At 35.5% G+C, this 15,254-nt stretch overlaps 1 protein-coding gene across 3 annotated transcripts in view; it reads right to left on the bottom strand.

Moving 5' to 3' along the window:
- Positions 1-15,254, bottom strand: part of TBCK (TBC1 domain containing kinase) — a 187,804-nt gene that overhangs the window by 83,447 nt on the left and 89,103 nt on the right. For all 3 annotated transcript variants that reach the window (XM_065907571.1, XM_065907572.1, XM_065907570.1), the window contains 2 exons: positions 3,747-3,783; positions 2,603-2,764 (listed from right to left, as the gene is read on the bottom strand). In XM_065907571.1, the coding sequence (XP_065763643.1) occupies positions 2,603-2,764; positions 3,747-3,783 (199 nt within the window). The remainder of the gene's footprint in view (positions 1-2,602; positions 2,765-3,746; positions 3,784-15,254) is intronic.

Raw genomic sequence — 15,254 nt, 5'->3', positions numbered from 1 at the left:
TAGGATGGCAATCCTGTGAGGTAGGTACAATTATCATCTACATAAAATCAGGGCTAAGGAAACAGATACAAAGAAGCTGAGGCAGGTCCCTGAGGTTATACAGTTGAAAGTGGTAGAGCTAGTGTCTAAAACCCAAATGATCTGGCTCCACATTCCATGCTCTTAGTCACTAGGCTTTTGGACCTCTCTTTGTAGAAAGAAGCAACTAGAATGGGACAATTAAAAAAAAAATTGCAAGGGCATTTTGTTTACAAGGTTACCAACTGGATGGTGATTCCGTTATACTACTGTCAACAGATGTTTTGAACAGTGAATTTGCTAATCTGCTTCAAAAAAGAATTTAGATAAATTTGTTCTGATTGCTTACTTATGTTTTTAAACACAGTTAAGTAGGGGTTTCAGTAAAGCACAATATGTTTAATGAGTTCAAATTAATGTTTAATCCTAACCTATCTTTATCTACAAAGTCTACCTCAAGAATTAAGGTAAAATATAGAGCTAGCCTATCTATTCTTTTTCTTTTTTTACAGTCTTAAAAAATGACTTTTTTTCCTTTCAAATATGTCTTAAGTTTATGTCACATAATATTTTGATTAGAAAAGGCATATTCAGTGTGTTTGTATGCATATTAATCCAGATTCACTTTTTAGGCATTCCCATGACCACTTCTGAGTTTCTTCAAGCATCAGGTATAGTGAGGGGGCTCAACATGATGAAAAGAGACATCTTTTAAATCTAAGTAGGAAAGACATCCCAAACAAGTGCACTGTGATTAAAAATAAAAAGAAACATAGATATACTTAAGGGCAAGGTTTACATTTAACCCCTCTGCCCTTCTTTTTTCTTTTTCACATTTTTTCTTATAAACTTTTTTCTTTCCCAACTGGAATCATATACGGTGGCCAAGTAAATGATGAGCCAGAATAATGGCACTGAGGATCCATGCAAATCACATCAATAGAAAGCATCCTATCCTACTTTCAAAACTAAGTAGTGTTTTCCTTTTCAATGAGTCAGTGCTAACCAAGATACATTCTTACGTTCTGATTTTAGAAATAATGACTTTTAATATACATTCAGAGTTACGACTAATCTGCCTGTTCAATATGAAAATAGATTCCTTCACCAGCGTATAACTGGAACATTTATGCATGTAATTGGAAAGGAAAGAAATTTACTTAAAAATGCACAATCATCATTTCTAACATGTGTTTTTTAGACATGACCAGAAAAATTCCTTTCATCCTAATCAATCATCCTCTGTTTACTTTGGCAGGTTAGGAACAAGAGGAAAACATCTGCAGGGTTACAGACAGTATTTGTAGTTTGTGAAACTAGCTTTTTTTTGGGTAACTGTTCAACATCAATAGGAAAACTAGAGATAACTTGATTTACATTAAGAATCTCCCAGAAAAAAAAAAAAAAAGAACTAAACTACTTGTTCATATGAGAAGTTATTAACTTTAATTAAAATTTGATAAGTTAGGAAGCTGATGCTGATACTTTTAGTTTGGGAGGAAAGTAGAAAGAGAAGTTTTAAATAAACCCCATAAAGTTTCTTATTAGTTTCTCAAAAAGGAAGAAGATTTTCAACAACAGAAAAATGCTGAAATACGAGGTACGGATGAGTCACTAAAAACAAAAACTGGGGTAAGCAGCGGTTTATTATTCCTTTTGAGAGTACATATTGAATATAAAATCTTAAGACATCTTTCTTTTATTCTTTGAGATTTTTGACAAATTTATCTTTTGGATAATTTTAAGTGTGTTTATTTTCAGTAATCACCTTGGTTGCCTGCAAATATGAAGAAGAGCAATAAACCCATAGATGGGTTGGAGCCAATGAAATGCAATTTGAAATAGAATTTTTATACTTGAAAAATACTTTGGTTTCTGCAAAAATGTAGTTTAGTTTTCTTTTTTCTGCCACAATTATATCCTATGCAACCATATTACTTCCATCTTTTCAGCTATAACATATAAGCTTAAACTATACCTGCATTCTATATTTCTACACTAACCAACTCCTAGACTTACAATTTCCTCATTTATGAATACAATATATAACTTTACTTACTATCCAGCATAACACAGAATTCCCCTGGAGTATGATTTGCTCTCTCAAGAGGACAGTGTTTCCTTTCTTTAAACTATTAAATAGTTAGCAAGTTAACTATGGATAGGAGAGAGCAACGTTCAATGTGAATTACATCTTTGTAAAACTTGGGTTCTCAAACACCTTCCCAAGTGGCCTTTATTTACTATCTGTCTGCTGAAGATAAACAGGCCTATCCTAAGCAAGGCGAATATGTCACACACTGCTCCCTTCTCCCCCTTCCCATGCCCTGGTCTTTCACCGTTTGGCGTCATCACCGACATGAAAATAAATGACAGTGAGCTAGTATGACCCACTTCGTATCTACAATGCTGGTCTGGCTAAAGAGGTGGTACACCAGGGAGAGAGTTCAGAGAGGAGGGATGTGGCTCAAGCAGAAGAGATTCTGAAGATCTGGATGAATTTATTTTTGAAAATTGTTTTAGGGATGTCTCATTATCCCATAATTAAATTTTACTTAGTGATTCCATTTTTATATATCTATACCTGGTAAGTCAGAGAAGAGAAGAATGCACTCATTAAAGCCATTAGCCAAAAGTCGGTCACGCAGCTGCTGAAGAATTGCTACTCCGATGCAGAATGGGAAGGAGGAATTCCCAAGCAGTAAAGTATCCCAGAGGTGAAAAATTTTGTGCAGTGGAAATACATCTGTAAAGTGACAAATATAAATAAATCAATTTAAAAAATTTAAAACAAAATAAAAATTAAATCAACAACAAGCTGCTTTACTAGTCAAGATAATTCCCTTATGGTCAAAACTGTTAAAGCACAAATATTGGAAAACTATTTTTAAAAAATGTTTACTTGACTTTGTAGGTTCACTGCTTCCCAAGGCAGTAAAATTGATAGGCTTAAAAAACTGATAATCTAATTGATCAAAGAGATGACTTTCCTACCCTCTATTATCAATCTTGGTATATAGCTCTTACATTCAATTTCTTCCTAGAATTTTCTTGTTATATTATTTTAACAAGTTCATTTACTTAGAAGAACTTTAGTATTGTTGTAATTTCTGTATCATTATATTTCTATTATGCACTCTAAGAACTGCTTTTTGAAATTCCCATAAAAAATCTGATTAACAGTTTTCTATTTTCTGAAACTTTCTTTTTCTCATTTATCAGTACTCTCAACACCTTTCCAGGCCAGTGCACGCAGATCTACTTCAAGTATTGTATTTCATTTATCATATGTGCATATTTAACCTAGATATCTACTGCATTAATATGTGTAATAGATTAAAGTATTACATATTCACACTAGCTTTCTATTTCTAGAAGAATTCTACTTTAGGAAATAACAAAAGTATTAGCTATTAGTCTCTAAAAATTGAGTCTGATTTGGTTGTAAAAGTTGCCTTCTAAAACTTTATGTAAATAGTACAGTTAATATTATGTTTCAATAGAGGGCAGAGACTGTATCAATGTTATAACATATAGGTTTTCATTCTACAGAATACTCTTTTTGATATTCCCCAGTCAGAACAATTGAAAAAAATTTTCTACCCAACTATATTACCTTAGAATTACATAAGGATGCTTATGTAATTAAATCTGATAATATCCTGGGGAAGAATGGACCTATTCTTTTCCTAATACAATATTGAAAGAAAATGGAAAAGGATACTTACGAGTAAACATGGTGAGAAACCAAGGGATGGCATAGAGCTGTGAGTGGAAAAAGAAAGAGATGCAGGGGATGGATAAAGAGGAAATAAAAGGGATAATTAGAATGACTTCCAATAAACTGAATCGTAAAAAACGAGTTCTATGTTTTAATCTATTTCACTGCTTAAAAATATTCTTTAACACCATATACAAAAGTAAACTCAGATTGAAGATCTAAATGTAAGACTAGGTGGAGAGGGAGGTGGGAGAATGGTTCTGAATGGGGGGACACATTTACACCTATGGTTGATTCATGCTACTGTATGGCAAAAGCCATCATAATACTGTAAAGTATTTATCCTCCAATTTAAATAAATTAATTAATTAAAAAATAAAAATAAATGTAAGACTGGATATTGTAAAAATCCTAGAGGAAAACATAGGCAGAACACTCTTTGATATAGATCGCAGCAATATCTTTTTTGATACACTTCCTAGAGTAATGAAAATAAAAAGAGAAATAAACAAACATGACCTAAGTAAACTGAAAGCTTTTGCACAGCAAAGGAAACCATCAACAAAATTAAAAGACAAACTATGGAACAAGAGAAAATATTTGCAAATGATGTGACTATCAAGGAATTAATTTCCAAAATATACAAACAGCTCACACAGCTTAATATTAAAAAATAAAAAATGAGCAGAAGATCTAAACAGACATTTTTCTAAAGAGAAGACCTACAAATGGCCAGATAGCACATAAAAAGATGCTCACCATCATTAATTATTAGAGAAATATAAATCAAAGCTATAATGAGGTATCACCTCACACTGGTCAGAATAGTCATCAAAAAGTCTACAAATAATAAATGCTGGAGAAGATGTGGAGATAAAGAACCTTCCTACACTATTGGTGGGAATGTAAATTGGTATAGCCACTATGGAGACTATGAAGCTTCCTTGGGCTTCCCAGGTGGCTCAATGGTAAAAAATCCTCCTGCCAATGCTGGAGACGTGCATTTGATCCCTAGGTTGGGAAGATCCCCTGGAGAAGGAAATGGCAACCCACTCAAGTATTCTTGCCTGGTAAATCCCATGGACAGAGGAGTCTGATAGGCTACAGTCCATGGGGGTCATAAAAGAGTTGGACATGACTCAGAGGCTAAACAACAACAACAATGAAGGTCACTTAAAAAGCTAAAAACACAGTGATCTCACTCTTGGGCATATATTCTGAGAAAACTCTAATTCAAAAAGATGCATGCCCCGCCAATGCAGCACTATTTATAACAGCCAAGACATGGAAGCAACCCAAGTGTCCACTGACAGATGAAGGGATGAAGAAGATGTGGTATATACATACAACAGAATATTACTCAGCCATAAAACAGAATGAAATAACGCCACGTGCAGCAACATGGATGGGCCTAGAGATGATCATACCAAGTGAAGTAAGTTAGACAAAGACAAATACCATATGATACCACTCAGATGTGGAATCTAAAAAAAGGATACAATGAACTTGTTTATAAAACAGATACACACTCACAGACATAGAAAACAAACTTACAGTTACCAAAAGGGAAAGGAAAGAGGATAAATTAGGAGTTTGGGATTAACATAGACATACTATTATATATAAAATACATAACCAATATGGACCTATGTACAACACAGAGAACTCTACACAAAACTGAATAATAACCTATAATGGAAAAGAATCTAAAATATTTATACATATACCCCCACATATATATACTCAAGAAACTAACACAACAAACACTGTAAATCAATTGTATTTCAATAAAAATGAAAAATATAACAGAAAATGTAATTATTATCACAAATACTTTATTATATAATGACATCTATTACAAATGTTGCAGATGACCCTTCTGCTAAGACTTATTCCACAGAGTATTTTCATTTCATCAAGGAATACACTCAAGACAATGCCTATTCCAAACACAATATTAACATGTTAACTTCAATGGCATACTTTTCAAAGGAGAACTTTTGCTATTAGGAACAAAATATTCCAGAGATTTGAACAGTCTTCATCAGTGTTGAGCTGCCTTTACTGAGTACTTTTTGAGACATGATAAGATGATATTTGAAAAATGCCCAAAATGTCTCATTAAAAAGTTTTTATGAAGCTTATATCTTCTATTACCACTTTCTAAATTAACAGAAAGCTTCATAAGAGACTAAAAGTTGTGAGACCCAGGAATGAAATAATACAGTTTTTAAGGTGACAAATTTATCTTTCTAACAGTATCTAGAAATGAAACAGATGCACACACCAATTAATTTTGTGAGATTTTGAAGAACTCATTCTTAATTTCTAAAAGTAGAGTAAAATCTCCTTTATTAACAAGTATCAAAAACCATAGTAATTTATAGAAAAATCTGAAAAAGCTCTACTTTTATTTTATATTTTATGTCAATGGCGGCTCCTACTAGACAAAAATTTTTGTACTACCTATGGGGTTTTAAATGAATAGTTTTTTCAGCACCTATCAATTGTGAATTTATGATTAAAGTTCCATATTTCTTTGCACTGTACACAGTTGAGTATTTACATTGTTAAATGCCAGTCAGGAACCGTAAGTACAGTTGTGTACCAAACTACATTAAAATCTAAATATTGTATATGAAATAAACCCACTGCTCTATACAAGATCATCACTTATATTCATGGACACAGCCACTACAAGTGGGGAAAGGGAGGAGGACAGAGGTATGGAAGTATGGAGTACTCACTTCACTATGCAGTATAGGTTGCAAGTATGAAGTCAACTGGACCTTAGGAAGCATCAATACAAACAAAGCTAGTGGAGGTGATGAGATTCCAGCTGAGCTATTTCAAGTCTTAAAAGATGATGCTGTGAAAGTGCTGCATTCAACATGTCAGCAAGTTTGGAAAGCTCAGCAGTGGCCACAGGACTCCTGCTGTTAAGTCGCTTCAGGGGTGTCCGACTTTGTGCAAACCCATAGACGGCAGCCCACCAGGCTCCCCCATCCATGGGATTCTCCAGGCAAGAACACTGGAGTGGGTTGCCATTTACTTCTCCAATGCATGAAAGTGAAAAGTGAAAGTGAAGTCACTAGAAAAGGTCAGTTTTCATTCCAATCCCAAAGAAAGGCAATGCCAAAGAATGTTCAAATTTCCGCACAATTGCACTCTTCTTACACGTTAGCAAAGTAATGCTCAAAATTCTCCAAGTTAGGATTCAATAGTACGTGAACCAAGAACTACCAGATGTTCAAGCTGGCAGAGGAATCAGAGATCAAACTGCAAACATCTACTGCATCATAGAAAAAGCAAGAGAATTCCAGGAATACATCTACTTCTGCTTCATTGACTAGGCTAAAGCCTTTGACTGTGGAACAAACTGTGAAAAATTCTTAAAGAGATGAGAATATCAGACCACATTACCTGCCTCCTGAGAAACCTGTATGCAGGTCAAGAAGCAACAGGTAGAATTGGACATGGAACAACAGACTGGTTCCAAATTGGGAAAGGAGTATGTCAAGGCTCTATATTGTCACCCTGCTTATTTAACTTATATGCAGAACACATCATGTGAAAATGCTGGGCTGGATGAACCACAAGCTGGAATTAAGACTGGCAGGAGAAATATCAATAGCCTCAGATATGCAGATGACGCCACCCTTATGGAAGAAAGCGAAGACAAACTAAAGAGTCTTTTGAAGGTGAAAGAAGAAAGTGAAAATTTGGCCCGAAATGCAACTTTAAAAAAATGAAGATCATGACAGCTGGTCCCATCACTTCACGGCAAAATAGATGGGGAAATATAGGAAACAGTGACAGACTTTATTTTCTTGAGTTCCAAAATCACTGTAGATGGTGACTGCAGCCATGAAATTAAAAGACGCTTGCTCCTTGGAAGAAAAGCTGTGACAAACTTAGACAGCATATTAAAAAGCAGAGACATTACTTTGGTGACAAAGGTCTGTCTAGTCAAAGCTATGGTTTTTCCAGTAGTCATGTATGGATGTAAGAGTGGTGTTGGAGAAGACTCTCATGAGTCCCTTGGACTGCAAGGAGATCCAATCAGTCAATCATAAAGAAAATCAATCCTGAATATTCATTGGAAGGCCTGATGCGAAGAACTGACTCATTGGAAAAGACCCTGATGCTGGGAAAGATTGAAGGGAGGGGATGACAGAGGATGAGTTGGTTGAATGGCATCACTGACTCAATGGAGATGAGTTTGAGCAAGCTCTGGGAGATGGTAAAGGACAGGGAAGCCTGGTGTGCTGCAGCCATGGGGCTGCAAAGAGTCAAACATGATGGAGCAACTGAACAACAAATGGATTGCAGAAAACAGTAAAACTATAACAAAATCTAAATTCTTCACCCGAATTTCAATTTAAACATACAGTGAGTAGATATAAATTCCATCACTATTATTTAACTTTTCTTTTTTTAAAGGACAGAACATAAATTATATTATCCTCTGTTCTTCTGATCAAAGGCAACTGTCATTACTAATCTTATCTGAGTTACTTACTTTCACTTTTCCCCACATATCGAAGGGGGCATGTATATGAGGAAAAACACAAAGTGGGGAGGAACCACTTGAAAACCTAGGGGAAAAACAGGCCAAGCTCACACAAAGCCAGGTACAGTCCATCTTACTACCAGCTGGAATTTTAAAAAACCCTGTAATAAACAAGGTAGAGTACTCAAAAGGACACTGCCTTAGTAATGGGGCAAAATTATGTGCTCAAATTATGCTGCCTGGTCTCACTTAACAAACCTTAAAAGCAGGCCTTGAAAATATCAGACTGTTTCAGTGTTACCTAGCTGCATCTCAATCTAGCTGCATCTCAAAATGAAGCTCATGAATATTTTGTTGTTGTTGTTTTGTTGGTAAGTCATGTCTGACTCTTCTGTAACCCATGGACTGTAGCCTGCAGGCTCCTCTGTCTAAGGGATTTCCCAGGCAAGAATCGGTTGGCATTTCTTTCTTTAGGGGATCTTCCCAACCCAGTGACTGAACACATGTCTCCTGCATTGGCAGGCTTATTCTTTACCACTGAGCCACCTGAGAAGCCCCAAGAATATTTACAAGGACATAAAATATCCAATATGCAACAAAGTAATTCACAATGACTGAAATCTATTAAAAAAATATCAGTAAAGCAAGAGGAAAAAAATGATCATAATGAGGAGAAAAATCATTCAATCAAAATGGACAAAGAACTTGAATAAATGTTTGTATTACCAGGCAAAGATGTCAAAATGTTTTCTATATCTGTATTACATATGTTCAAAAAGCTAAGAAATGACTGAATATGCTATGTAGAGAAAGAGCAGAAAAAAAAAAGAACCAAAAAGATTCTTCTAGAGATGAAAAATACAATGTTTCAGCCAAAAAATACAATGAATAGGATTAAGAGCAGATCAGACACTGCAGAAGAAAAGGTTAGTAAATGTGATAATACAGCAATTCATTAAGACATTTATTCAAAAATTAACCTGTGAGGCTTTACTTTACTTAAATATTCAATTCCTTCTTCTCCTGATCATTTAACTCCATGTCCCTGCTTAAGCTATTGTTTTTTTTTCTTTAGTACTTACCCCTACCTAACATATCACCTAGTATATTGATCTTTATTTTTCCTGCTAAATTTAAGTTGAATGAGGGTAGAGATTTTGTCTTCTTTTCCCATCAACATACCCAGGGCCTAGGAAAATGTCTGGTACAATCAAATATTTGTTGAAGAAAGAATGAAATATATAATAAAGATAACTGAAAGGGACAGATTAAAAGATTAGTCACAAGATTACATAATTTCTTAAGAAATTTTTAATAAATATGTAATAATGAGAAAATCAGTTAATCTTCCTTGCAGGGGTGTGTGTGTGTGTGTGCGTGCACATATATATATTTATCCTTCATATTAAATAGTGGTGAATACTGAAAAAATATTAAACTTGAAATGTTAAACTATATACTAATACTTAAACCTTGACAATGATTATGAAAAGTTATTAGAAGTTAGTAAAATGAAGCACATTCTAATGGATACTGAAAAGTGATAATTCAAGCAGAATACATTTCCTTAATATAATATATGACAACTCCTGCTGCTGCTGCTGCTGCTGCTGCTGCTAAGTGCTTCAGTTGTATCCGACTTGTAGCGACCCCATGAACTGCAGCCTACCAGGCTCCTCCGTCCATGGGAGTTTCCAGCCAAGAGTACTAGAGTGGGGTGCCATTGCCTTCTCCATAGGTGCTCATTAACACCAGTCACCTCTTATCAACTGAAGTCAGGTAAATAAATAGGTGATATCCTCTGTGAGACTGAATGCCTATTTTTTCCTTCTATATTTCTTCCTATTAAAATTTTAACTGATATTTTCATCTTAAATAATTTCTTAGCATATTGGTATATGCTCATAATACAATGTAATACACAAAAAGACACCATATAGAATAGTATGGTGGTTTAGGGTTCAATTTTAAAAATAATAAATAATGAAATATTTTCTTACGAATATAAAAAAATATATAATTAGTCTTAATTAAGTTGGAGATATTATCAGCTATTTCCTGATTTAAAGTTGGAAACAAGCCCAATAATCCTTTAATTATTTTCTCCAGATCATAAAATTGCATATTACTGATTTGGTCTAGTGCTAGCCTGCTAAGGAGTCAGCTGAGTAAATACTGCCCCCTAGCAATATCAAGAAAGAATAGCGATATTTACCATTTCCTGAGATCTTTCTATATGGTCTGGTAATGTTAGAAACATCAATAGGGAAAACAAAGGCAGGGGCTCATTAATTTGATTTTCAAGAGTATAAATTATGGCTCAAAAGTTACAAATGTATAAAATGTAAAAGATTAAAAAAGGAAACATTTCTTAAAACTCTAGATGAATCTTTTGTCAAATGGGTTTATTTACATACATACTACATTCTCTCACCTCTCTATATATACATATATAGTAATAATAAAATTATTAATACAAAAGAGAGTACCTTCTAATTGACTTTTATCTTTTTAAGAGCATATTTTCTCTTTACCTCAAGTCAGAAGCACTTTTATATCTAAGTTAATGTCAGCCACCTCTGTAACATGCAAGTTGAGTATCTTGCAATGGTTCTGTGTAACAGGGCAATGTACATCTAGTCATTCAAATAAAGGGTTCTTGAAAAACAAGATTTTCAAAGCATCAGAGTAGACCATATATTTTCCTGAATCTATGAACTTTGTGATCTGGTAGCTACAAATCTCTTTGAAAACCTTCAGGATTGTTGTGAAGATTAATTAAAGACTTCAAAACATCTGGCAGAAGATGTGACATATTTCAGATGTCAGTATAGGAAGTACAATTATTCTTCTTCATAACAGCTCAGAAGTTTCTACAATAGGAAAGTATTTCATCAAAATACTTTTGTTGAAGTATTTTGATGCAAAATTCTGAGTCAAACTCATGAAAACATCTAACAAAAGCTACATATGTTCTGGAACCAGGAGCCAGGAGTAGAAGGTAAAGAGAAAAGAATCCTGGGCACTGGAAACTGTACACTTGTTTCACAGACTGAGGGAGACTCAGTTAAAGCAAGGCACAGACAATGAATGATAAAGTAGCTACAGTTCTGCTAGCTCTCAAGATCTATATTCCTCAATTCCATGTCAGCTACTCTGAGGTCACAAAATTTTAAATATTCTTCAGATCAGTTCAGTCGCTCAGTCGTGTCCGACTCTTTGCTTACATAAAATCTTTTCCCTCAACTTTACAAATTCTAGAAGATACTTTATTTTGTCTGTATCTGACTGCTATTGCCTTCTTAACCACGTACAGAATAATATGTGTTGAAACAAAGAAAAATTCTTGAAAATCAAGAATATGTTCCACAAAAGAGTTTACTGTTACAAAGTGATTTTCATTTTCAAAAGACTATCAGCATTTTCAAAAACGAACAAAGATGATGGGTTATGCTAAATCAGGATAAATTAGGTGGAATGGGAAAGGTTGAACATAAATTTTAAAAACACATAATACAGGTAAGTGAAAGTTGCTCAGTTGTGTCTGACTTTTTGCGACCCCATGGACTATACAGTCCATGGAATTCTCCGGGCTAGAATACTGGAGTGGGTAGCCTTTCTCTTTTCCAGGGTACCTTGCCAACCCAGGGATCGAACCCAGGTCTCCCACATTGCAGGCAGATTCTTTACCAACTGACCTATCGGGGAAGGCCAACATAGGCAAAAGCAGTAATAAATAGTTCTCCTTATTTAACAGTACTCTTGGTTTTCTATCTTCTTAGCATCTTGGGGAAAAATTCTTATGTACAAAATCTGCCTTTATGTCCTAACCAGCAGCAATGGGACAACAGTCAGGACGTGAGAATTATAAATCTATATGAAAACAGTGATATACAAAGCAATTCTCTAGAATATTTTAAATAGAAAACACATTATTTTCTGATATTTGGTGAGCCAGTAACCCCGAGGCAAAAGATAATTTGTTTCTACTTTTTTATCTTAATAAACAGCCAATAAATACTGCATTCTCCTTTAAAAATAACTCTTATCGGAGCATAGTTGCTGTACAGTGTTGAGTGAGTCTCTCCTATGCAGCATATAGTGAATCAGTTACGCACATACACACAGCCCCTCTTTCTTTGACTTCCTTCTCACTGACGTCACCACAGAGCACCGTGCAGGGTGCCCTGTGCTGTACCGTAGGTTCTCATTAGTGATCTGTCTTACACACAGGAGTAAATTCTCCATCCTTACAGATAGAACAAAGTATGGAACACGGTGCCTGGCACATCAATGACTGTAGGGAATCAATACCATCAAGGTTCTTGCTAGCGTCTGAAGTCAAGCTTATTGAACTTGAATTTCCAAGATATGTGCTCCCTCTCTTCTTACATTCATAAATTTTATCTACATCTAATTTTTTAAAGTGAAGTTGCTCAGTCCTGTCTGACTCCTTTGTGACCCCATTGACTGTAGCCTACCAGGAGCCTCTGTCCATGGAATTCTCTAGGCAAGAGTACTGGAGTGGGTTGCCATTCCCTTCTTCAAGGGATCTTTCCAACCCAGGGATCGAACCCAGGCCTCCTTCATTGCAGGCAGATTCTTTACCATCTGAGCCACAAGGGAAGCCCTGATTTTTTTTATCTACATCTAAATCACCTGGCACTCTCTGACAGATTATTGATAGCAGATCCACCGAAGATGATGCAAGCCCCCACCCTCTTTTAAAAAACTACCCTGGCAATTTGGTTTCAGACTTGAAGCTTATTAGAGAATCTAACTGTTCTTTCTTTATTTAACATGTGCTCACGTTACATCAGAGCTTTCCTGGTAGCTCAGTGGTAAAGAATCAGCCTGCCAATGCAGGAGATGTGGGTTTCATCCCTGGGTTGGGAAGATCCCCTGGAGAAGGGAAAGGCTACCCACTCCAGTATTCTGGCCTGGAGAATTCTATGGACTATACAGTCCATGGGGTCACAAAGAGTCGGACATGATTGAGTGACTTTCACTTCACTTCACAGTACTAAAATACATCATTATTATTACCATCTTTCATTTTTTGTACTATGTCATCCAAAGTGTTACATCATCTTTTAAGAAGATAAAGTAAGTATTCGGAGGCATCGTTACAGTCTGGGGAAATAGTGGAAACAGTGACAGTCTTTATTTTTTTGGGTTCCAAAATCACTGCAGATGGTGATTGCAGCCATGAAAGTAAATGATACTTGCTCCTTGGAAGAAAAGTTATGACCAACCTAGACAGTGTATTTAAAAGCAGAGTCGTTACTTACCAACAAAGGTCTATCTAGTCAAAGCTATGGTTTTTCCAGTAGTCGTGTATGGATGTGAGAGTTGGACTATAAAGAAAGCTGAGTGCTGAAGAATTGATGCTTTTGAACTGTGGTGTTGGAGAAGACTCTTGAGAGTCCCTTGGACTGCAAGGAGATCCAACCAGTCCATCCTAAAGGAGACCAGTCCTGAATATTCATTGGAAGGACTGATGCTGAAGCTGAAACTCCAATACTTTGGCCACCTGATGCGAAGATCCGACTTATTGGAAAAGACCCTGATGCTGGGAAAGATTGAACGCAGGAGGAGGAGGGGACGAGAGAGGATAAGATGGTTGGATGGTATCACCGACTCAAAGGACATGAGTTTGAGTAAACTCTGGAAGTTGGCGATGGACAGGGAGGCCTGGTGTGCTGCAGTCTATGGGGTCACAAAGAGTGGGACACAATTGAGCGGCTGAACTGAACTAAACTGAAGAATGAAGAAGTGTGCTTTCTTGTTCTCATTTCAAAGGCCTGATATATTTTCAGAAGTAGGAACATATAGCAAGACAGAAATGATAAAAATCACTGGAGCCCCAATTTTGCCAAATATACATTTCTCATCCTATTTATACATAAATTGCATAACTACCATGATACATATAATCTAAGCATCACGTTAATGCACAATATTCCCAACTATTCAAGCTACAGCAGTGCTCAGTATTCAGAGCTCTGTGACCCACGGCAAATGGAAAGGAGCCAGAAATCACACTCTTCTGCAATAGGAGTCTGCATTTTAATGATGGAAGATTAATGAGGGCTTGCTTTAATAGGATTAGTTATTCAGTAGGAAACTCAGTTTGGGATCTCATTATGAAAATGCCCACCCTTGCCCTTGATGAATTCTAGCCTGTAGTTTTGTTGGAGGTACAGAAATTCACTTAAACAATTATCTTACAGACAGAGCACTGAAGGCTATGATCTGGTGGGAGAGGAGAAAGAAATACTGCACATACAAACTGGTAACATGCAGTTAAAAGTATGTGATTATTAACAGAATAATGAAAATGTTAGAAAAATTCTCTATTTCATCACACCTCTCCCACCACTATTCACTGTTAATAATCTCTACATTAAAAATATAAAATCTGTTTTCAAACTTAAATTTAAAAATAGTCTCGACATTTTCATATTATCTACACACCTGAGAAATAGGCCAACAAAACACAATAAAACAAATCAAGATTTCAAAAACCAAAAACCAACCTTCCTATTAACATTTTAACTTTGTTAAATCTTTCATTTTGCCCTTTCTCTTTGACAGAAGAATAGTCATAAAAAAGGGAAGTTTTTTCCAAGTTAAGATATTTTTCCTTTCCCTCACTTCTCTGTTGTTAACTTTAGGATTCTTGATAGTGACAGAGTCTTCCCTAGAAGATGTTTGAAGAAACGTGTAGTCATTTTTCAGAAATAACATGTAGGCATTTTATTGTCATAATGATCAGGGGCTATTAGCAGGCAATCAGGGGATAAGGGCTAGGGATGCTCAGTATTTGTCATATACTGGACATGCTCATCCCACAAGGAATTGTCCTCATCCAACGTGATTTATGAATGTCTTGTAAGACTAATCACACACACACACACACACACACACACACACACATATAAATAACTAATACTTTACCTTACTAGAATTAAAGCTTTTACAAGATGTTATCCAAAAATA

Source organism: Muntiacus reevesi, chromosome 16 (assembly GCF_963930625.1).
Source record: "Muntiacus reevesi chromosome 16, mMunRee1.1, whole genome shotgun sequence".
Lineage (NCBI taxonomy): Eukaryota > Metazoa > Chordata > Mammalia > Artiodactyla > Cervidae > Muntiacus > Muntiacus reevesi.
Note: the sequence above shows the minus strand (reverse complement) of the source record. Positions and strands in the feature narration are given on the sequence as shown.